Source organism: Mauremys mutica, chromosome 20 (genome assembly GCF_020497125.1).
Source record: "Mauremys mutica isolate MM-2020 ecotype Southern chromosome 20, ASM2049712v1, whole genome shotgun sequence".
Lineage (NCBI taxonomy): Eukaryota > Metazoa > Chordata > Testudines > Geoemydidae > Mauremys > Mauremys mutica.
Window position 1 is genome coordinate 16,142,458 of NC_059091.1, and position 23,181 is coordinate 16,165,638.

A 23,181-nucleotide genomic window follows, 5' to 3' on the forward strand; every position below is an offset into this window, starting at 1 on the left:
GAGCCGGAGTGGAGCAGGCCGGACCCCCCCCCCCCCGCCCCGGGCGGTGGCTGGTTCGGGTCTGGGTCTCACCGGGTGTCTGAGTTCGCTCCTCGGCCCCTCCCGTTGGGGAAGGAGACACACTTCGCTGTAGTCCGTCCTTCCCCCCCCCCCCGCCCGACAGGCCGTGCTAAGCGTCCCCCTGCTGCCGGTGGGGGCCTCTGCTCAGACAGCCTGGGCTTAGCACACTCCCCCGCCCCCCGGGGCTCCGTGTAGCATCCCCCCGCTCCCGCCTGCACTGACAGCCCGGGTGTAGCGCGCTCCCCTGGGGCTCTGTGTAGCACCCCCCGCCTGCACAGACAGCCCGGGTTTAGCGCGCTCTCCCGCACCACCCCTCCCCTCGGCTCTGCCCAGCGCCTCCCCGCACTGACAGCCCAGGCTCGGCACGCTCCCCTGCCCCCATCCCGGGGGGCTCTGCCCAGATCACCCCCTACACTGACAGCCTGGGCTCAGTGTGATCCCCAGTTTCCCCAGGGCTCTGCCCAGCGTGTTCCCCCTCTCCCAGACTGACAGCCTGGGCTTGCTTTTGTCCCCCCACCCCTCCCTCCACTTGCACCGACAGACTAGGCTCACTCACCCTAGCTGTGCTTAGTACACACACACACACACATACATACACGCACAGTGACAGACTGGGCTTGCTCCCCCTGGACTGACAGACCAGGATCGCACACCCCCGCCGCCCCCTTACACACACACTATTAAACCAGGCTCAGTGCATTCCCTGTCCTTACCTTGGGGGCTCTGGCCTGCTTCCCCCCCACACTGACATGCTGGGCTCACTCCCCAGGGGCTGTACCTAGTTCCACCCCCCATTTCACATTGATGGGCCAAGCTCATTGCCCCCATCTCTGCCTCCTCTTTCACTTCTAGGAGGCTGTGTTGTCCTGCTAAACCCGGGGTTGTGAGTTCAATCCTTGAGGGGGCCATTTGGGGATCTGGGGCAAAAATCTGTCTGGGGATTAGTCCTGCTTTGAGCAGGAGGTTGGACTAGATGACCTCCTGAGGTCCTTTCCAACCCTGATATTATATGATTCTTTCATGTTGTTGGATTTTATATATCACCATGATGCCCAAGCAGTAATCTCAGGGAGCAACATGAATATTTACCAACAAGAGCCTGTTTAAAAGACACTGTTTTTGAATCATTTTAAAAAACTCTTGTCCTGTTGTGTCTCCAGCTAGTGAATGAGGCTGAGATATTTCTGCAGAAAGTGACTAGTCCCAGTTTGACGATATGAAACAGAACAGAGGAAATTGGTGTCACCCTCAGAAACTTTGAGTTACAGAGACAGCTCTATAGTTAAATTTAACCAAAAGAAAAGGCTTGAGTCACTTTAATCTGTAAAACTAACTATAAAAACCAAGCCTATGCAGCAGTTTACCTTAGCATAACTGAAACAATTAGCCTTTTCCTGCTATATAATAAAGCAGCTAAAGCCCTACCTTGCATTTCCAAACTGACAGCTTCCTGTTTGATTTTTTTAACTATTGTTTAATATTTAAGAGACAAGGGAATAACTTTTATTGGACCAACTTTTGTTGGTGAAAGAGACCAGCTTTTGAGCACACACAGGACGTTTCTTAAGCTCAAAAGCTGGTCTCTTTCACCAACAGAAAATGGTCCAATAAAAACATTACCTCACCCACCATGTCTCTCTGATATCTTGGGCTGCAACACTCCAAACAACACATTTAATATTTAAGGCATTTTAAAGAGCAGTGGCTTACTCCCCTGTAGCTGGACACATTGCTACGAATTCCTTTTTGTGTTACAGTGCAGTTTTTCTCTAAACGACCATTAAGTTTTTGTTTTGTTTTATGGCTTCTAGAAGTAGGTAAAATAAAAGTGATTTTTATAAACTTCCCACATTTTATTTTGGAGATTTCTTGTTGCCCTGTCTGTTCGTGTCATCTTTAATATTTTCTGTCTGCTCCAATTTGGGATTCCACCGATCTCTGTGCCTCTGTCCCATGGTTCCAGGCATCCTTCCATTCAAATACTCCTTCAAAACTTTTTTGATACAGCTTGCTATCAGTAATCTCAGTTGTGCCACTGGGTGCTTCCCCTATCCTGCTGGCTCTCAATGAAAATAAAACAAACATTACAAACACAACATAAACAGTCCAACTGTCTGTAATTAATGCTCTCCAAGAAGCAATGTACCAATCCCGTTGTGTTTTCTCTTCCCTGTGGTCTATTGTCACTTCTTGTGCCTTTAGCCATCTAACCTGGTAATGTAAACACTACTAAGCATAGTTCTTGTGCTATGAACAGTCCTATTGATGTCCTGATAGTAAATGCTACACACGGTAGGAAGTGTTGGCAGGATTGTAATATCCTCAGGGCCAGGACCTGTTGGCTTGACTGTAAAACTCTGTGGACATCAGTGATGCTATGTAAACTAACAACTCACTAGCTATAGAGAAATGGTCAGAAACCCTCTTTTTGTTTTGTGTTGTACGATGCCAGGCTCAGTGGTGTCCTGATCCATGGCTGAGGCTCATTGGTCCTATCAGTCTAGAGACAAGAAGATATGGAATGTGTTTTGCGCTGTGTGGCGAATACCATCATTTCATACCACTCTTTGTTCCCTGAGTCACTGCTGATAGCATGGGAAGCTTACACTGAGAATTTCTGTATATTCCAATGCAGTGATGACTTAACCCCTTTATTTGCATCAGTGAGCTATAGTCCCTATTCTCTTAATGACCCAGGTCCAAAAGCATCTGTTTGCTGTAAACCTACCTATTAAAAACTTGTTTTTCCGTTAGTAGATAGTATTGACTGGGATATTTTTTCACTTCCATTCTTGGTGCCTGGTTGATAATATGGAGCTAATGAGTAACTTGTAGGGCATTTTAATCAAATGTGGAATGGTTTAACCTTTATTCACTGCTCCCCTTGAGTGAGTTTCATTAATGCTTTACTGTTTACAGCTCGGACTGAATGTTTCCTTCTCTCCCTGGCAGTTATGGCCTCTGAGGAGGAAGAAATGGTTGCCATGGAAGTCGGGTCACCACCCATCCCAAAGAAGAGTACTCCGGCCGGGCAATTGGATCAAACTCCAAACAGAATAGGGACCAAACTGTCTCCTGAACCTCCTGGAAACAAGCCAGACTCCCAGGATTCCAAAAGTGAGTACTTTTCAGATTAGGGCTCAACTTCATTCTGTAATTTGGCTCTGTGGCAGCTGGCCTCTCCTGCTTATGGGGAGGCACTTTCCTCAGCTATTTCAGAGGAATCCTGGGAGCCTTGTTTTGTTGTTCTTTGTTGCATGTAATTATCATTGGGGAAAAAAATAAGCTTTTTTTTCCCCCTACATGAACAAATTATTGCCCAAGTCCATCACTTACAAGGCATCTTGCAGTTATGAACAAGCACACAAGAGTGGCCCTACAATAGCAAGTCAATGGGTGTGACAAAATGGGAAGATATCCATAAAGGAAGAACTCGATTATGATAATTTATTAGTGATCACACCCATGCCAGTCACTTTCCAAAACTTTAAGAAGGATGGTCTCTGCTCCAAGGATTAAGAACCAGACAAGGCCTTTATTGGCTTCTGTTCCTGATTATCCAGACCCCACATGCCTGCTTTTATTCCTACCTGTTTGTGATTTAATAGACAGCAAGTCATGTTAAAAATAAATGAAAACTCCTTGCTCTTGGCTGTTTCCCTGTTGCACAGAATTATGGGGAATTGTCATTGATGTGGGAAGGTACTTGCAGTTCAAACTTCTTCTATCCTTATAACTTGGCAGAAAGAGACTCTGTGGTATTAGTCTGCCTTGGGCAACAGGTGGAGTTTTCAAGTAATCTCTCTTAAAATCACTGGATTAGCACCATTGGGCTCTTCTATTGCAATCCCTCTTCATTCAAAACTGAGAAAGGAATGGAACGCTGAGAAAGGAATAGAGCTGGCAGGCAGGCCAGGCCTCTGTGCCTATTCAGTGCGTGGGATGATAGAATGAAAGATGGTCCTGTTGGAGCAGGGCAGTACTCACATGTTGCTGTGGTGAGGAGTCATGTTGGCAACTTGCCATGAGCTGAAGGGCTGGCTCTAATATGAATAAATTGGAGGGGACTACTGATACCCCTGTTCTTAGTACTCTAGTGTGTCTCTGGAGGCTACAGGTCCCAAACTACAGCACCTTATTGTGATTAGAGCAGTCATGGACAATTTGCCAAACAACACGCGTTGTGACAGAGCATTGCATGGCCTCTTAGACTATCTGCTCCACTCTACTGCCATGCAGGATAGTTCCCATGATACGTTCAGTACCCCAAATGTGGGTTTGTCCAGTACCTTCCATAGCAGATGATTCAGCATAAGTAGAAGGTTGCATGATCAGGAAGCTTTTCCTGGTGTCTGTCCTGAATTCTGCCCTTACTGGAAGAGATTGGTTTAGTTACACTCCCAAATAGCTGTGTAAATGATTTCTCTCTGTCCTGGGTGTTGGCACCTTTCAGATGTCTTTAGGCAGGTATGTCCCTTCTCTGTCCTTGTTAGGGCTAACTTAAACAGTCTCAGTCTGACCTCATAACTGAGTCTCTCCAGTTTCTTCTCCTTGGTTTCTTCCAGTTTCTGGGTTTGCTGATAATGAGATGCCTAGAAATGTACACACTGTGCCAGCTCAGTTTGCACCATATCCCTTATTGTAGGTCCCCCTGGGTACCATTTTGAAAAGGAATATGGGTGCTTCTGAAAACGTTACCCATGGTCCCTGACCTGAGATTTATAGTATAACTTAGAAGCAATACAATGAAAGAATAACAAACTGTGAGGGGGAAGGGAGGGCAAGGTGAGCAGCAAAGTTAACAACTGTAATGGGATGGCCCAGATCTGTTGTCCTTTTGCTGCCGTATCACACTGCCTGATTTGTCTGCTTCCCCCTCATCCCCAGCTTCTCCCAGTTTATTGCTGGTGGTTGCATTGATACCCAGAGGCCTTGGTCAGGGCCTTAATGTGCTAGGCACTCTACAGACAAGTGGACCGAAGGCAGTCCCTGTCCCCAAGTGCTCACAGTGCAGGGTTCTGATAGGAGGCGACAAGGCAACAGGAAAGATAGCTACATTTGCATAAGTAGTCTTGGGAGTTAAAGTAGTTTAGAATTGCACTTTGGGATGGGGGGCTGCTTCTGGGTGCTGAGGACAAGGGCACCCAGCATGAGCTATGCAGGGATTGTGCACTGCATCTTGTGAAGCTCTGTGACTCGCTAACAGCTGCTTTTCTTTTTCAGCTCAAAACCTCACAACATGCGAGGTCTGTGGTGCCTGCTTTGAGACCCGCAAAGGCCTGTCCAGCCACGCTCGCTCTCACCTTCGGCAGCTGGGCGTGGCAGAGTCCGAGAGCAGTGGAGCTCCCATCGACTTGCTCTATGAACTGATGAAGCAGAAGGGCAAACCTGACAGCAGCCCAATGTCCCCAACGCTCAGCAAAAAATCCAGCTCCCCCAAAGAAGGGACAGGCAGCTCCCCACGGCCAACACTGCTGTCTCTCAGCAAGACAGGCGACCGCTTGCCAGATCCCCCTGTAAACAAAGCGATCAAGTCCCCACCAGGCTTCTCTTCAAAGAGCCTTTCACAACCAGGATCCCCCCTCCTCAAAAAAGTGCCACCCACACTCTCAGGATCTCCCCCTCCAAAACACCCCGAGGACAAGACCCCCAAGTTGCCCCTGAGCCCTCTGCAGAGCTCTCCAAAAGCACAGTGGCCGCAGCCCGAGGAGGAAGGGCCCTTAAATCTAAGTGAGTCTCTTTACCTTTGGTGTTTCCCACTAGATATGTGGCAGGAGAGCTGAGTGTGTGGGAACTTGCTGACCAAAACTCAATGCTGCTGGCTTGTTGGGTAACCTGCTACAAGGCATCCCTTCGCTGTCATGTGGGGAGAATGGGTGCGGGGCTTTCCTGTCTTTCAGCCATGGGTGGGACTCAGTGTAGCTGTCAGCAGTTTTCCAACGAGGTCCCATAGGGGCTGCTGCCGTCTAATCTGGATACGTCTTGCAAACATCCACAGGGCAGTGAGTCCCAACTTGGTCCTGGACTACATTCCGTGTGGCTTGCTGACAAGCATGTGCCTCCTTTCCTGTCTCTGGAGGATGAGTGCTAATCATAGCTCATTGTGGGAGGTGATTGTCATCTGTTTCTGTTTTAGCTGGTGAGGGTTTCCTTGCTCCTTCTCTCCTCCCCCGCCCAAACAAATCTGGGTAAAGTAAGTGCCCCTGCTACACCTGCAGCTTTCCACTGCTCCCCCAGCTCCTACCATATTTCTCTCCAGCCAGATAAGTGGAGCAGGCTGCCTCCTCAGAGACCGCTGCTGCTTTTGCTGTGTGTTTGTACCAGGGCAGCCAAATTGGTCGTCCATCTTGCTGTTTCTCTCCATGTGTGCAGCAGTCGTCCATCTTGCTGTTTCTCTCCATGTGTGCAGCAGCCATCCCCCCCAGGCCTGTTCTGGGGGCTAAGCAAGTCTATCAGCTGTGCACCTGACCCCACTTATTCCTGGAGGGGAGTCCTAGGGGAGTTTCTAGAGGGCACCCTCCTGTAAGATGCCACTTGCTGCTTTCGAACTTTGTTCCTAGACTCTATAACTGTTCCCTGCAGTGCCCTGTGTCTGTTGGGAAGCAAAGGGCATTCTGGGATACAACAGCCAGTCGGGGAGGAATCCTAGTCAACTAGTTTGCCAACCAACTAGCTTTCCTTTTCTACAACATCTGAGCTGAGACACCCCATAAACCAGACTGAGTCAGTGCAGCGACTGTTCCAACGCGTCGTGGTTGAGTTCTGAGAAGACGCTTCAGTTCTGCATAGAAAGCACAGGTGGATTTTTCTCAGCAGCTCTTGTCCAAACTGGGCTGCAGCAGTTCAGTGTCTGGTAACCCTGAACGAGAGGTGAGGCATCGGGTGCTGACTGCTTGTGGAATTGGCAACTGGAAATAGTCCTAAATACACACAACAAATTACCCACTCTCCTCCAGCACATGCACTCCACTCCTTGCTAGATCTCCTGCGTCAGGGCAGCCCATGGTTTTACACACTGTAAATGCTGCCATATCTAAGCTCAGCATAGTATGGTTTGGAGCCTAACTTCTGTTACTTTTCAAGTAACGTTAGTTTTGATCTGACAGGATTAGACTCAACTTCTCTCTCTATGGAAGTGGACCAAAGCAGCACAAACTGTTGCATACTCCCCTTTCCCCAGGGTCCCGGGTATGACCTGGAGCAACCTTCTCTAGCACTAAATGGAGTTTGGCCTCTGTGGCACATCCAGTCCTCACCCTCTGCAGCAAGGTGGCAATCAGTCCTACTTGTGCTGATGTGTCTTGTCTATCGTCCATTTGGATCTGGACTTTCACAGACCAGCCATCCTACCCAGGCCCCTGCAGACGAACAGTTCCATGTCCCAGTCCCCCTTTCTATTGTTCATCAAGGTTTGTCATTCCAAATGGGTGACTGACCTTTATGTATCACTTAGTGAACTCTTCCACAGCCTAGTTTGCCTGAGCACTAAAGCCCTGAATCCAGGCTGATTAGATGTGGGTGATTCTGCTGCTCTTATTCTGCTGAAAGAAACAGTTGGGAAAGTGACTGTCCGCTTGACATGTTTGACTGTCTCATGCCCTGGCATCCTCATGTCCCAATCTTCCTTAGCCCAGTTATGACGACCAGGCCTAGACTTCTCAGTTATCCAAGTTATTGAGACAGCATTGGGCAGTGCTCCCATTGATATTAGGGCTCCTGTGTTAACCTTCACCTAGGCTGCTGGGGTCTGGCTGGGCAATCTGGGGAAGAGCCATATACCTGAGTGCAGATTTCAAATCAAGAGGCTTGCCATTACCTTGACATCTTATGTGCTTGCTTGACATTCGTAGACTTGCATGGAAGAGACAGCCACTATAAGCACATATGGCAGTTTTTCTGCAGAAATGTGCATGAACTTTGTGAGCTTGTAGTGATCAATGCACCAGTTCTGCATGTGCTCAGTAACAATGTTCCAGTCTTCACTCTTAGTTGTTCAAGTGAGGGCTCTTTCCCTCAGAAAGTCCCAGCCCTCGTTAATCTCTTGGTGCCACCTGTGGGATAGCCTTGCCATGCTTGCCCTTGGGGAAGTCACCAACTTCATAAAATGAAATCCCTTTTAAAATCAGATCATGTTTAAAATTAGGTCTGAGATGTTCCTTACTACTTAGCAGGGATGGGGAAAGAGAATGCTCTGGAGCTGACTGTATTCAGTTCTGTACCAGCGTCAAAGGAGCACAGCTAGCGTGAGGAGCCTGTGTGCCCAGTATGGTTTTAAGGTTTGGTATTGCAAAGAACTGGGGCTAGGGAACACCAGGCATTTAGAACTTACACCAAAGCTTTGGTTTTAGTCCCATCCTGTCACAAAATATTGGACTTTAAAATCACTCCATTCTGATTTATCTTCTTGCTTTTCCCAACGTTAAATCTGACCTGACTGTAGCAGCTGGTATCACTGGGGTCAGCCAAAGCTGAAACTAGAGCCTTATGCAATCTGACACTTTAGCGTTCCAGCTTTCAAATGGTGTAAAGCGCTAATCTCTAAATTTAGCGATTCATGAGATATTGGCTATTGAAGTAATGTGGGAAGGACTGCTTAGCTGGAGGAGCAACACACAGGTTTTCAGGAACAGTAACATTCTCCAGAGGCTGCTCCTGGGCCAGCAAACACAAAATAAAATGTTGATCCCTGATTACTATGCACAGCCTTTGGCTACCACTTCCTAAAGCTGTTGGGCACATGTAAATGGAGACCCAGAAATGATGGAGAAGCCCTGAAAGTCAAGGTTTCTGATGGAATTCCAGCATAACCATCAGGGAGCAGCAGCAATGCTGCCTGGGCCAGCGTGATAATTTACCTTTCCTTTAGGGCTGCCTGTTTAAAATCTCTAGCGAACGCAGCATATAACCTCTTCACTGGAGAGACAACCCAGGCCACTTGAACCAAGTCCCTTGTGGGTTGTAACTGGTGCTTGAAAGACATTCTCCTCAGTGACCGTATGTATTATGATCGATGTGTTTTCTTTCCGCAGCTGTAGATAGTGACTCGGGCAAAGAAATTGACTGCCAGTTATGTGGTGCCTGGTTTGAAACCAGAAAGGGGTTATCGAGTCATGCTAGAGCCCACCTGAGACACCTGGGAGTGAATGATCCAGATGCTAAAGGCTCTCCAATTGATGTTTTAAATGACCTCATCCAAAGTGAAGACTTCAAAAGCCGTCTTTCCTCTCTCCTCCCTAGTGAGAGAAAATCATTAGTGGAGGCTGGGAGCTCGGACAGACCCAGCCCAAAGAGCACAGCAGCAGCACCTGCAACAGGCATGAAACAACCACCTCCACCAAGGCCTTTGGGCAAACAGCCAGCGATCCTCTCACCTCACTCCCTTCCACCATCCAAGAAACTGAAGCCACAAACCCACAGGTTGTCAGCTGAGGCCAGTCTGCAAAGAAAACAGGGTCTTTCCTCCAGCGCGTACTGGGCTTCAGATGCTGGGATGTCTCCACTCAACCTCTGTAGGTTCTCTCTCATCACTGCCTCCTCTTCCCTCCTCCTCTCCCCCTTGTTTACATTAAGCAAGGCCTGATGCCACTCCCTATCAAGCCTTCACCGTTGTTTGGCTAAAGCAGGGAACTGGGCATCAAGACTCCTGGGTTTTGTTCCCAGTGCTGGGATGGAGTGTGGCCCAGGGGACTGGGAGTCAGGACTCCTGGGTTCTGTGTCAGGGCAATGACGGAGAATAAATGACTCTTGGTCGCACGCCCTTTGCTTTTCCTTTTCCCCATAAAGTGCTCTCTCTCACCATTTTCTGAGCCAGCTTCTGTGTCCTTCCTCAGCCAGGCACACACACCATGTTCCTACCTCAGTCCTGAGTAGATAAAAAGCCCAGCCCCTTCCCTTCCAAGGTAACACCAGGCACCTGCTTGGGCACCATCCATTCAGGAATGAATCCTTGAGTCAAATGGGTTCTGACTGCTTGACCACCCAGATCAGGGAGGGGAGGCCAGGCTGTTTGGTGCTCTCATGTTGCAGAATGCCTGTCGCCTTGTGCAGGCTGAGCGCTCTCTCTGCTGCTCGATAGACAGGGACTGCTGCACTTTCTGTGGTACTCGGTGGCCTAACCTGTACAGTATGTCATGGTGACTCAGTGCCTGGACCCTGCTAGAAAACCCAGTGCTGGGTGTTTTCATCTTGGGTTGAAATTGCCCTGTCTGTCCTTGGCAGAGGGGGAATCAACCTCTCTTGTCCTTTCATTTCAGGCCAGCATTCATGAGGCCTTTGGCCTGAGTCTGGTCCCCATTCTGGGAGGGGGGTGTCTGTTTCCATTCTCCCCTTACCTTGGTGCAGAGAAGGAGGCAGGTTCTGCCTTCGCCTTCAAATGGGGAAGGGTGATCAGTGACTGTGGCTAGTTTGTGCATTCTCTTCTAAATTCTGGTGATTTAATGCTGACTGGCTGCTAGGCTTTCCCCCTTTCAAGCAGCCTGTAAGACGATGTGTAAGTTGCACCCACTCACCGCTAAGCATTTACCTCCAGGAGATTGCATGGCTCAGACTGCAGCTTGCTTATGGTGGCAAAAAATATATACTGCGTCGTGTTACTCCTCTTGCTCCTTCCAAGCACACACTGAGAAATCAGGGTTTCCTGGATCATGCTGCAGGCAGGCAGATCTGCAGAAACCAAGTGGGGATGGGGTTAAGGATACATTGCATTTGAAGGAAGAGTGCTCAGCACTTCGATTAGCCAAAAATGACAAGGACGCCCACATTTGGTTTAGCTGCTTGGTGGACAGCAAGCCAGTGCGCGATACAAACCTGGGTTGCCGGGCTTCCTGGACAGATCATTCCAGTGTCTGTGGGAAGGAGATTCAAACAAACGTGGAATGTATGCCTTCATCCGGGCTCTAGCATGCCTGCAGGTCCCCTTCCTTTACTCAGCACCCAACACACATAGACACCCACCTCTAAAGCCTTGGGCAAGCAGGACATGCACACAAAGGAAGACACTGAAATGACTATTCTCCCAGGCCTCCTGGATCACAGCTCCTAACAAGGCCTCCAGCCATTGCGGTTGCTGTGTCTAGGCTCACCAAGAAGGCCTGCTCTCTGCCCTACCATCAAAGCCTGCTCTGTCCTCCCTGCACTGCCCCTGCCTATCGCATTTCCCAGGGATCGTTCAATGGTTTGATTCCGTTCATTGAGTTTGTTCCGGGATCAGCTTTGCCATTGTCTTGACTTCTGGCACGTGGCATGTTTGCTTTGTGCTGTCTGGTTGGGGGGGATGAAATTGCTAGTGTCCCAGTGGCATAGGGCTGTGCCCGCCACGTGCTACAGTAAATGCACGTCTCCCCTCCTTGTTTCAGCCTCTGGATCGGAGCCCGTGAGGGATATCAGATGCGAGTTCTGTGGGGAGTACTTCGAGAACCGGAAGGGGCTGTCCAGCCATGCCAGGTCCCACCTGCGCCAGATGGGGGTGACCGAGTGGTATGTCAACGGCTCCCCAATCGACACGTTGCGGGAGATCCTCAAGCGCAGAGCTCAGCCCCGGGGTGGCACCACAAATCCACCAACCCCAGGGCAGAAAGCCATGACCAAGACCGTCATCGGCAGCATGGGATCGCTGGAGCCTCACAGCCCAGGAGAGATTCATGTGCCCTCCATGCCCAAAAAGGTCCAGCAGCCAGGAAGTCCCATGGGACACTCTCCTACCTCCTCCCCTCCCCCAACAGCCAGGAAGATGTTTCCAGGGATGGCCCCTCCCTCTTTTCAGAAGAAACTGAAACAAGACCAAATGAGAATGGAGATCAAGCGAGAGATGATGTCTGGGAGCTTCCACGGTGAGCCCCATCCATCCAACAGGACCTGGTCTCCACGGGAGGAGATGTCCCCCTTGAACCTCTGTAAGTGAGAGCAGCAGCACTCCTGCTAGCATGGACTTTAGTGATCACCTGCCATAGTAGACAAGAGCTTGGGGGGGTTGGGGAGATCAAATCAGTGTTTGACCACAGCAGGGGACTGGGAGTCAGGACTCCTGGGTTCTGTTCCCAGCTCTGCCACTGGCCACTTCGGGCATGTTGTTTCCCGATCTGTTAATTGGAGATCACATTTATCTCTCGTAGGGGGGTGACAATGTTGGTAGCGTGGTTTGAGATCCTCAGGTGCCACATTATAGATGTGGCAGAATATTAGCAGCTATGTTTAATCATGTTTAACATGATGTCCTGGTGCCTCCTTGCTACAGAGATAGAGGGCTGCAATAGCAGAGGTATGGCTCGCCAGCCTTTGCTGTTAGATCTTCTGTGGCATGCAGGTTGACGGGGCGGGGGTGGGGGTGCGCCAGTCTGCAATGCCTGGTGAGCCTTCCAGTGATGTGGGGCTGGATGCTGCCTGGGGATTCTAGGCACTCCCTTCTCTGTCTCTGCTCCCTGCAGCCTCCCGTGCTGACCCCGTGAGGGATATCCGATGTGAGTTTTGTGGGGAGTACTTTGAGAACCGGAAGGGGCTGTCCAGCCATGCCCGGTCCCACCTGCGCCAGATGGGGGTGACCGAGTGGTCTGTCAATGGCTCACCCATCGACACACTGCGGGAGATCCTCAAGAAGAAGTCCAAGCCCTGTATGATCAAGAAGGAGCCCCATACTTCCAGCATTGAGCCCCCCAAACCGATGGCAGAGGAAGGTGCAGCCCTCAAGTCCCCTGGTAAAATGCTGCAGGCCATGTCCCTCTCCCCTCTGGGTGGAAGGACGGGAAAGCCCGGCCCCAGTGGTTCCAGCATGAGCCGGGAGATCTCGCTCTCGCCACTCACCAGCAAACCCCACGGGGGCTTCCTGACTCCACTCTCCACCAAGCGGCCACTGCAGGAAGATCGTCTTGGGGGCCATGGCGAAGTGAAGCAGAAGACCTACATCCAGACCGAGCTGCCCTTCAAAGCCAAGGCGGCTCATGACAAGCCGGCACACACATGTAAGTGGGGGTGGGGGCAGGCAGAGAGCTGTGCCAGGGCTCCATCATGGCGGGGGAGACAGGCAAAGAGCCCTGCAGGTGCTGTGTCCCTTCATAGAGGGTCCAGTGGAGTGCCATGCCAGGGCCCCATCCTATAGGGAGGGATGGGTGGGTGGAGAGCCCTGCTGAGCTGTATCCCAAGGAGAAGGGGACAGGTAGCACTCTGCTGGGGTGTTAACGCTTTCCTTCCCACTTCCCAGCAGAGAGACGTCCTGCTTTGTTGTCTCCTCCATTGCTGTCCCATCCCCAGAAACCAAGAGAGCGTAAAGGGACTGGGGAGTCCACTGCTCTGGGCCTCAGATGTGGTGCCACAAACCTGCCACGTCACAAGAGCAACTTGTCTGGTATCAGAGAATGTTCTGAGCCCTTACCCCAGGTACATCTATACTACAGCTGGGAGGCTGCTTCCCAGCACAGGTAGATGCACTAGCTCTGCTGAAGCTAGCATGCTAACAATAGCAGTGTAGCTGGGGTAGCATGGGCGATGGCTCGCACTAGCACCTGTATACAAACTTGCCCAGACCACCTGGTATATATCCAGGTGGCTAGTCAGAGCTGCCCACCTGTGCTATTCCTGGCTACACTGCTGTAAGAACTAGCCTCAGAAGAACTAGCACCTGTCTGTCTACCCATGCTGGGAAGTAGCCTCCCAGCTGCAGAGCAGACCAACATTCAGTGGGAGCTGGCTGAACAAGCAGTGAGAAGACCTCAGGGCACAGGCAGCAGGATTTAGTTTAGCCACCTCCCTACTGAGCTTGGCCTGGAAAGCCCCCTGCAGCTCTCAGTGGACTACAAAGACCTTTACCAGTGGTCTCTGGACACCGTATAGCCAAAGTAGCGCAATTCGCTACTGGGTAGCCTGGGATAGTGGTCTGTGACCCACAGAATGGCCAACAATCATCATGCAGCCCACTCCATCCCACAGCCCTCTGCAGATGCAAAGGATTGTGGGGAGTTGGGTCACAAGACAAATCCAGCCATTTTGTAGGTTACAGACAGTAAGAGATGTAAGCTCCAAAGCAGATTCCACAGCCTATGGAAATGCTGCCCCCTCACACACACCCCCACCGCCCCAGACCGACCCCGCGGAGGAGGATTGGGGAGAGGGCCAGAGAGCAAGCAACTCCTTCCTGTTGGATCCTAGCACCCCAGTGTTTCTCTGCTTTCCAGCTGCTGCGAGGTGCCCTGCTGGCTGCCAGCTTCTTCCCAGACCCTCTGCAAGCTTTCACTCCCTGCTCTCTCTGTCTCCAGCCAGTGAAGCCTGCTGCGAGCTCTGTGGCCTCTACTTCGAGAACCGCAAGGCACTGGCCAGCCATGCTCGGGCTCATCTGCGGCAGTTTGGTGTGACTGAATGGTGCGTGAATGGCTCACCCATAGAGACGCTGAGCGAGTGGATCAAGCACAGGCCCCAGAAGGCCGGAGCCTATCGTAGCTACATCCAGGGGGGCCGGCCCTTCACCAAGAAGTTCCGCAACTCGTCCCACTCACGGGAGCAGGACAGCGCAGGGAAGAGGCTGCCCCTGGGCCTGCAGCCAGGCGCCATGCCCCTCATGAGCAAGAGCCTGGTGGGCGAGATGGGGCACAGTGAGCCCAGCAAACTCCTGGATAGGGGCAGTGGTGGGGGTGGCGAGCGGCCCATGGTCACCTCTCCCCTGTCACTGGTGAAGGTGGAGGAGCATCGCCAGAACATCAACAGTGAGTTGGGAGCCGCCTCTTATTGCCCCAAACTTACTGCCAAGCAGGAGCATGCGAACACTTTTACCCTGGGGTCCCTCTGGGGATGCTGTGGGCTGGCAAAGCTTGGGAGACTCTTGTCCAGAGCACTACCCCTGGAGGGAGGGAAGGATGAGCCCACAGGTGGGCAGTCAGCATCCTTTGTTTTCTGTCCTCTCCTCCCAGCCAATCCACCACATGATGACACAGTTCCTGTTGGTGAGAAGTGGTGGGATCCATGGGCAGCAAATGAAGCTTCCCCTTGGGGATGCTAGCCCCCTGCCCTGCCTCTTCTGGCCAAGGCCACACCTCCACTTGCTGCTCTCAGCCCTCCTGTGGCTCCTGGGTGGGGGGCCTGAGAGCTTATCATAGAATATCAGGGTTGGAAGGGACCTCAGGAGGTCATCTAGTCCAGCCCCCTGCTCAAAGCAGGACCAGACCCCAGTCAGCTGGGACCATGATGAAGAGAATTCAAAGCCTGGAGTCTCTTCCTTCCCCCACAGTGGCAGAGCTCTGAGTTTGGAGCCCCTCCCCTGTTCTGCCCATGGCCCCACCCATGGCCCCATGCCATTCCGCCCTGAGGCCGTGGTGGGGGGAGATTTTTCCAGGGACTCCAAATTGCCAGAGGCCCCTGGGCACAGGCCCCATGGGCCAGTGCAATAATCCACCACTGCCTTTCCTCTCCCCCATGCCCCCCCAACCATTACTCACTGCCCATGGTGGGATCATATGGCCAGTCCCCTGGGATCGGAAGTGCGGGGAGCGGAAGGGGGGCATCGTAGGTCCTTGCAGCTCAGCATCAAGCTTGTAGCCTGGGTGACATGTGCCTGCCAATGGTGCTGTGTTCTGAAGATGCCTCTTCTGTCCTAGAGTTTGAACGAAGACAAGCCAAACCCCCAGAGGCCTCCCTCTCCCGAGAGGAGGAGGCCAGCGACTTCCAGCAGAAAATGGAGGAAGCTCGCCAGCCAGCACCCAGGATGAGACCAGTGCCCTCACTGGTCCCCAGGCCTCCACAGACATCCTTGGTGAAATTTGTGGGTAACATCTACACCCTGAAGTGCAGGTATGTCTACAGAGAGGGATCCATGCTCCCCCATCCGGAGTGCTGGATGGCACCCAGTCCACAGCACTCTCTCCTTGAGGGCATGGACTCCTGGCAGTGACTGTGCAGTACATGCAGAGAGACCCCCACCTCTGTGTAGCGTTTCACAGTGATTCCTAATGCCAGCAGCTGTCCCTCAGCCTGCCATCAGTGCCTTTAGTCTTAGAGCCCTTTCATACTGTGTAATGACAGCCAGTCCTGACTATGGGACCCCTCTTCCTTTAAGGTCCTTCCCAGTATTTGCCTGCGTGGAGTTTAAGGTAACGTTTGGTTTCCAGAAAGGGCCATGTCTGTCTTTGTCTGGTGCTGAGGTCAGTGGTAGCTGCTTCCCCGAGACTGGCTTCTCTGGATGCCTGACAGTCAATGCAAAGTCTTGACAGTTAATTAAACAACCTCCTCTGATGCACTGCGCATATCTGCATCCTCTCTCCCCATTTGTTTGCTCCTTAGAGTTGGGCTGCAGTGCCCAGAAAAATGGGGTTGGTCCCAACTGGAGCCATAATAGAAATATTCAATGAGTGTCTCATCCAGGGTCTGATATTGTTCCCCCTTCCCATTCCCTGGGTGCAGGTTCTGCGAGGTGGAGTTCCAGGGCCCTCTCTCCATCCAGGAGGAGTGGGTACGACATCTCCAGCGACACATCCTGGAAATGAATTTCTCCAAAGCCGACCCCCTGTGCAGTGAGCCAGAGGCCCCCGAGGTGCAGGCCGTAGCTGAGGCTCAGTAACGGAGCCCGCTGGCCGGCGTCCCTCTGCCCCTCTCTTGTACGAGCACGTTTCCAAAGGAGCACGCTGAAGGACTCTGATGCAGACGGTTACCAAAGGGAGGTAGCTAAATTCTTACTGCTGGGCTCTGCAGCCTCCCGGAGCCCAGCTTCCCCTGTGCTGACTCACATTGCATGGGAGTGCCAGCGTTGAGCACTACGTGACATAAGACATTCTTCTGGGGGAGACAACCATTACAGACTGGAGATGGGAGCCCCATGGGGCTCCCATGAAGCAGGCAAGGAGGCTGCTGCACGGAATCCTGATGGGTGTGAAATGAGACTCATTTTCCCAGCCGGGAATGGGAGCTCCCTGCAAAAGGGGATGAATGTGGGGATCCCTCTTTCCCGCTAATGAATGCAGATTAGTCCAGAGACTCTGGTCCAGGGAGGGGAGTGCGTGTTTGCTCTGCTGCGATTCAGGTTTCTATGAGTATTGCGAACGTGACAGTCCATCAGGCCATATGTAACAAGATAGGGAGAGAGGAGAAAGCAACTCTGTCTGTGATGGTGAATGTTGTTAATTATGTATATGGCCCTAGAGTTAATGTATATTCGATTCCTTAGACGATGATTAATTTAGTTCACATAGATGTCAGAGTCCATTCTTACTGGGTTGCGCTGCATGTTACCCATCCCCCTCCCCCAGACAATACATCATTGGTCAACTTCATCCCACACATTAAATGGCAAGTCATGGATTTACTGATCCTCCACCTGTCTCGTAATGTCTACATTCATTCTTTCCCTCCCCACAACTTCTTGCTGCCAGTTGTCGTCCTAACCATTTCACTTGAGATTGTGCAGTGCCCCGCGGGTTCCTGTTGCTGTTAGCTTCCCGTGGCGGTGACCCAACACTACCAGAGGGGGTAGCTTTAGGCTGCACGCTGCCTTCCTTTCCTTTCTTAGCCTTCGATTGTAGAATGTCTTAAGATCTCTGCAGTGCGACCTCCCGCCCCACCTGTCTGAAGGGTGGGTGCGTAAACTCCTGACTGAGTTCAGGTGTGTAAATACCAGCTAAGTCTATCCCAGGAGGCATGACAGCAGGCATGGGCTTCCAGGGTTCTTTGGTGAAGTGCTGAGTGCTACTAACACTTTTCCTGCCAATTCAGACTCCAAAACAGCAACAGTGGCAGTCGCCAGCTCTCTCCAGGAGAACCTGGACGTTCTCCACACAGCCCTGCTCGCTGTTGCTTTTTATGTCTAGCTGCATAGAACCTCGACTTTTTTAACTCTAGTTTTGTGTAGAAATAACGAGCATTCATTTTTATTTGGAATCCTAAGCTGAGCAGAGCTTGGAGGGAATTTACCTTTTAACTTTTTTCATTGGGCATATTCTGGTTATTAATGTACCTAGGAATATGTAAATTAGATTAAACTTCTCTTCTGGAAACTAAGCCAAGCATCCTACAGTGTGTGCATTTATATTATCCAGACAGAAAGGAGGGGGAATCGGATGTTGTTTGCACAGGGGACCATCACAATTTAAGAGGCAAAATTCCTTCTGTGATGCTTTGATAGATAAACCCAGTTGGGAGTTTTCTATGAATTGTTACTCTTTATTTACTGACCATAAGAAGTCAGCTTGGGAAGATTTGCTTTTAGGAATTTCTGCAGATGTTTTTCCAAGTATCTTCAGATTTTTTCACTAGCAGGAAATCTCCCCCCCCCGCTCCCATTACTGGTTCAGAATGGAATGGCTGCAGAAGGCAACTCAAACCAGAGTCAGCAAAACCATGTAACCGTAATTCACATTTCTTCACTGCAGTGATGGGCACCAATTTCAATTCACAAACTCTGATCCTAGAAGTGATCGCTATGACTGATCTGACCAGCTGTATCCAGAGACTAGAATTTTTTATAGGAGCTAGATAACAGCAGGTTGTCTAGACAGAGCTAATCTCATAAAAATCAATCATTAAACACCAGTTTAAACTGAATCTTTTCACTCACATGATAACCAAGCTGCCCAGAAGGGAATGGGTAGCAGTGCCTCTGCCTAGTGCAGGTGTCTGAAGGCAGCCAGCAATGAGGATCCATCCATGGAGACTCTCCGCGAGTTCGTGCAACACAAAGCTAAGGCCTGTCCACGTTGCAAGGAGCTCAGAAACTTATAGAAGGGCCCCTAGGAATGCTAGCTTCAGCCTCTGCATTTCATCAAGGTCAAGGCCTCCCTCCAGCCATACGGAATAGGCAAGAGAATTTCAGCCAGTGACTCCTGTATCTTGTAGTTGAGCTGGAGCTTGTATTCTGCTGAGAGCTGGGATTGTCGATTAATCTCACCTATTATAGGAAACCATGTCTGTTTTCTCTGCTGCTGCCTCCTGCTCTGTGGGAATGGGTTGGGCAGAAAAAAGTCAGGTCTGATTTCTCTGATCCCCTGTGGAGGCCCTGAGTTGAAGTGAACTGAGCCAGCCTCCTAAGGCATTTCCCACCTCCAAGCCATGTGTATGCTTGGAAAAAAGGTGTAATATCCTCACAGAGCCAGGGGAAAGGTGGAGTGTTTCCTAGGGGCAGCTGGTCAAAGTGAACCCTTGAGCACGTAACCCCAGAAAGCTTTGCAGCTTACCTCTCTCCCTGCTCCCGGTGTTCCACATGCCTGGTCCAGCTGCTCTCTTTGGAGAGGGGTGACTTTTGGCCCAGCAGGAGTTTGGATTTGAATAAACTCTTTGGTTACCATTACATTGACCAGTCAGTTGTGTTTTGGGGGCGTTGCATAATTCTCCCTGCTGAGCCCCATTCTCAGAACTCCCCCGGACTTTTGTTAAACACACACCAGGAAGTACAGTGAAAGCCTCTGAAACTGTGCGCTTTGAGTTTTTCTTATTCCCTATAGCTGTCCAAGGGAAAGATTCCATGGCATTGATTGTAGTTTGGGGTCTTGTCCAAATCTCCTCCTTTTCCCTTTGACAAAACACAAAGAAAAGTCATAAGGCTGGACAAGGCAGCGTCTCTTCTTGCTGGGAGGTTACCAGTGTGGTAAGCAACTTTAGCAGTGCCCCTGAGAGCTGGCCAGCTGTTACCAGCATTGGGCTCTTTGAAGCACTACCACCCCCCATGCTGCTATGATAAAGGCAGGCTCAATGTGGAGTTGATGTGATGGCTGAGCCTCTCTTCAGGTGACAAGGAGGGGAGGAGAGTGACACGCAAGGGAGAGTGTGGCCACCAGAACTAGATTGGTCTATATATCAGAGGGATAAATATTAGGGAGGGAGAGGAATTATTTAAGCTTAGTACCAATGTGGACACAAGAACAAATGGATATAAACTGGACACTAGGAGGTTTAGACTTGAAATTAGACAAAGGTTTCTAACCATTAGAGGAGTGAAGTTCTGGAACAGCCTTCCAAGGGGAGTAGTGGGTGCAAAAGAAATATCTGGCTTCAAGACTAAGCTTGGTAAGTTTATGGAGGGGATGGTATGATGGGATAGCCTAATTTTGGCAATTAATTTGGCAATTGATCTTTGATTATCAGCAGGTAAGTATGCCCAGTGGTCTGTGATGGGATGGGATCTGAGTTACTACAGAGAATTCTTTCCTGGGTGCTGGCTGGTGAGTCTTGCCCACATGCTCAGGGTTTAACTGATTGCCATATTTGGGGTCGGGAAGGAATTTTCCTCAAGGGCAGATTGGCAGAGGCCCTGGAGGTTTTTTCCCTTCCTCTGCAGCATGGGGCACGGGTCACTTGCTGGAGGATTCTCTGCAGCTTGAGGTCTTCCAACCGCAGCTTGAGGTCTTCCAACCACAATTTGAGGACTTCAATATAACAGACATAGGTTAGGGATTTGTTACAGGAGTGGGTGGGTGAGATTCTGTGGCCTGCGTTGTGTAGGAGGTCAGACTAGATGATCATTAAGTCTATGGTGGGCAGATAGGAGGGGAGCTGCTGCTTGTGCTGGCCCAGGCAGATAAGGGCATCTTTTGGGAGCAGAAGAGAGAGGTTGAGGTTGCAGAGCTGCAGCCTGATAGCACTGCTCGCTCACTTCCCTGTTCTTCAGTAGAGCTGAGCTCTTCAGTTTGCAACCTCCAGTCATTAAGGAACCCAGGAAGGAGGCAATAGCCTCATCTCCTCAGAGCTACCCAACAGTCAGATCACCTTTATAGAATCACTCAGCACACCATTGTGCCACCTGTGACCTTGGGCATGGGGGGGACAGATGTTAGCAATCCCAAACTGGTGTGTCTGTGTGTGTGGGGAGGGGGTTACCTTTAAACACAGCCAGCTGATGCAGGGCTTTGTATTGCCAGCTTCTGCTTAGTGTTAGAGACCATGCTGTGCTCTGGTTACCCTTCACTTGCTTTCAGCAATTAAAATCCAGGCCTCTTGCACAACACAACCCACTGTGCAGCTGCACACGCTGGCTGGAATATGTGACAGACTCCAGCTCCTGCAGGGGTGGAGATGATAAAAAATCAGAGAAGAGTTTGAATCTCACTGGATTGCTGCAAGGGCATAGGGGACCCAACAGGGGCCACAGGAAATCCACTGGAGTTTGGCAGGAGAAGCCCAAGACAACCGTCCGTCTGGGAAGGGGGTTGGGTGCAAAGGCTGAAGGGAGCAGCTGTGGAAGGGGATGTACAGTGCAAGCAGAGATGACCTGTAACTCTTGATGGGGGTATCACAATTTAAAGGTTGGGGGATGGCACATTACCCCCCACATGTTGCCTCTGGTCTTTTCCCAATCCTCCAATGCCCCCCACAGACTCTTCAAGCTGGCACCACCTTGCCCCCTATCATCTCTCAGCACCTGCCACACTTACCTCTCCCATTGCTTCCGTGTTGCAGGCACAGCACAGGCTGGGTTAAGTTCCAGACACCTACCACCTGAGCAGCTGTGGGCGAGGAAGGGATGGGAATCAGAGGGCTTCCCTCTGGCCAAGCTATGCTGCCACCCCATGGCTCTTGCCTTCTCCAGGCACTTCCTAGCAGGCCCCAGAGGGAGCACTAGAGGCTGGTGCCTTTCCCAGGCACATCCCCCTCAGCCATGCTCAGCTCAACTCTCACCCTGGCAGAAATCTGGGGGAGGAGGGTGACCCCCCCCCGCCCACCATGAGTCACCATGAGTCATGATGCACTGTTCTCTCACCACTCCAGTCATTGGACACTAATAGAGATGACAAGTCAATCTTATTGTTCAGAATTGGCTTGTCCTTGTTGTGATCCTTTCCCCTGCTCCCCAAGTCATATGGCCACAGCCCCACCTCTGTATCCAAGGGCTGGGACCCTTCAGGCTCTGCAGCCACCATGATGCTTTGTGGGGACTCAAGAATACAGCATCTCCTGTATATGTCACTCTGGCTGGGTAGCACAGTCCTTCCTTCTCTTGCAGTGAAGCTGCTCCCCAGCCGACTGCGGAGATGGCCCCTTGGAGCCATGGGTTTCAGCTGATGCACAGGGTGTCCAAGGGCCAGGTGATAGGCTGCCCCTCTACCCCCCTTAGCATATTTGTTATCAGGCAGGGGTATTGCTAGCACTAGAACGTGGCCAATGAGGCACTTGTTCCTCCCAGCTAAATGCCAAGGTGTGGCTTAAGACCTGTGCCTTTTGTTTCTGTCCTTGTGGCCCTTTTTGCCCCTGGAGGCCCCATAAGACCTGCACGTGCCCCCTGGCTCCCTAATCTCCTCCTGGTCCACACGCAGGCCGGGGTTTCTTGCTAACCTGGTTTCTGGACCTGTTGGCAGTATGAGCCTGGAAGATTTTCCAGCTGGTTCCTCCAGGAGGCACTAAACACCTCATCCACAGGATTTACATCTCACAGACCATGTGTGTGTTCGGCTCCGGAGTGTGGCCAGCCTGCCAGAGGCCAAACAGCAGGCAAGCAAACAACTATGAGCAATGCGGGGTGGCCAGTGCACAGTGCTCCTCCAACTTCTGGGGAAGAGGTAGTACCTGATTCACTGCCCCAGGCACATGCAGATAGAGTACTTCGTCTTCACCCTCAGTCTGAGGCGTGGACTACACTACACTGTTAGGTCATTGTAAGCACCTTGTTCATCCTATTTGTGAATGTGTCTGCAGCCACACAGTAAAACCACCTTCCTGAACCACCATGAGCCCTGATCAACATGTGATGCTTTGCAAATCTAGACACTGCCTAGCCTATGTCAACCCCAACAGTCCTCCAGCAGCTGGCCCACAATGCCCCATTCCCAGCGACAGTGACTGCTTTGGTCACAATTGCAAACGCCACTACCTGGGTCATGGAGACTGACAGCCCTGCCCACAACTTTAAAGCCTCCTGCCTGTTTTTGAAATGCCTTGATGCCCAGCATGGTGTGCATGCCTAGCACCACTCTCCAATGGACCAGGCCGGCTCCATGCACTAGACACATTTCTGCCTGTAGGAGACAGGGGATCACCTGGACTTTCGAGGAGCAGAGGCTGTGCGGGTACAACTACAGAATAGCTGTAGAAATGTGGCCATCTATGACCAGATTGCACAGGGGATGCAGGTGATGGCATATGACAAGGATCAGCAGCAGTGCCACATGAAAGCAGAAGAACAGCAGCAGGCATACCATGGCCAGGGAGGCCAACAATCAGTCTGGC

At 51.1% G+C, this 23,181-nt stretch overlaps 1 protein-coding gene across 6 annotated transcripts in view; it reads left to right on the plus strand.

Moving 5' to 3' along the window:
- The window catches only part of WIZ (WIZ zinc finger), a 172,115-nt gene extending 152,813 nt beyond the window's left edge, over positions 1–19,302 (plus strand). For 2 of the 6 annotated variants that reach the window (XM_044994679.1, XM_044994680.1), the window contains 8 exons: positions 3,013–3,177; positions 5,284–5,790; positions 9,090–9,569; positions 11,415–11,951; positions 12,483–13,013; positions 14,223–14,747; positions 15,636–15,828; positions 16,438–19,301. In XM_044994679.1, the coding sequence (XP_044850614.1) occupies positions 3,013–3,177; positions 5,284–5,790; positions 9,090–9,569; positions 11,415–11,951; positions 12,483–13,013; positions 14,223–14,747; positions 15,636–15,828; positions 16,438–16,594 (3,095 nt within the window). In that variant the 3' untranslated portion in view covers positions 16,595–19,301. Of the gene's footprint in view, positions 1–3,012; positions 3,178–5,283; positions 5,791–9,089; positions 9,570–11,414; positions 11,952–12,482; positions 13,014–14,222; positions 14,748–15,635; positions 15,829–16,437 lie in introns of all 6 variants that reach the window. The other 4 variants (XM_044994681.1, XM_044994684.1, XM_044994682.1 and 1 more) reach the window with 3 other exon arrangements.
- The last annotated feature ends 3,879 nt before the right edge of the window (positions 19,303–23,181 follow it).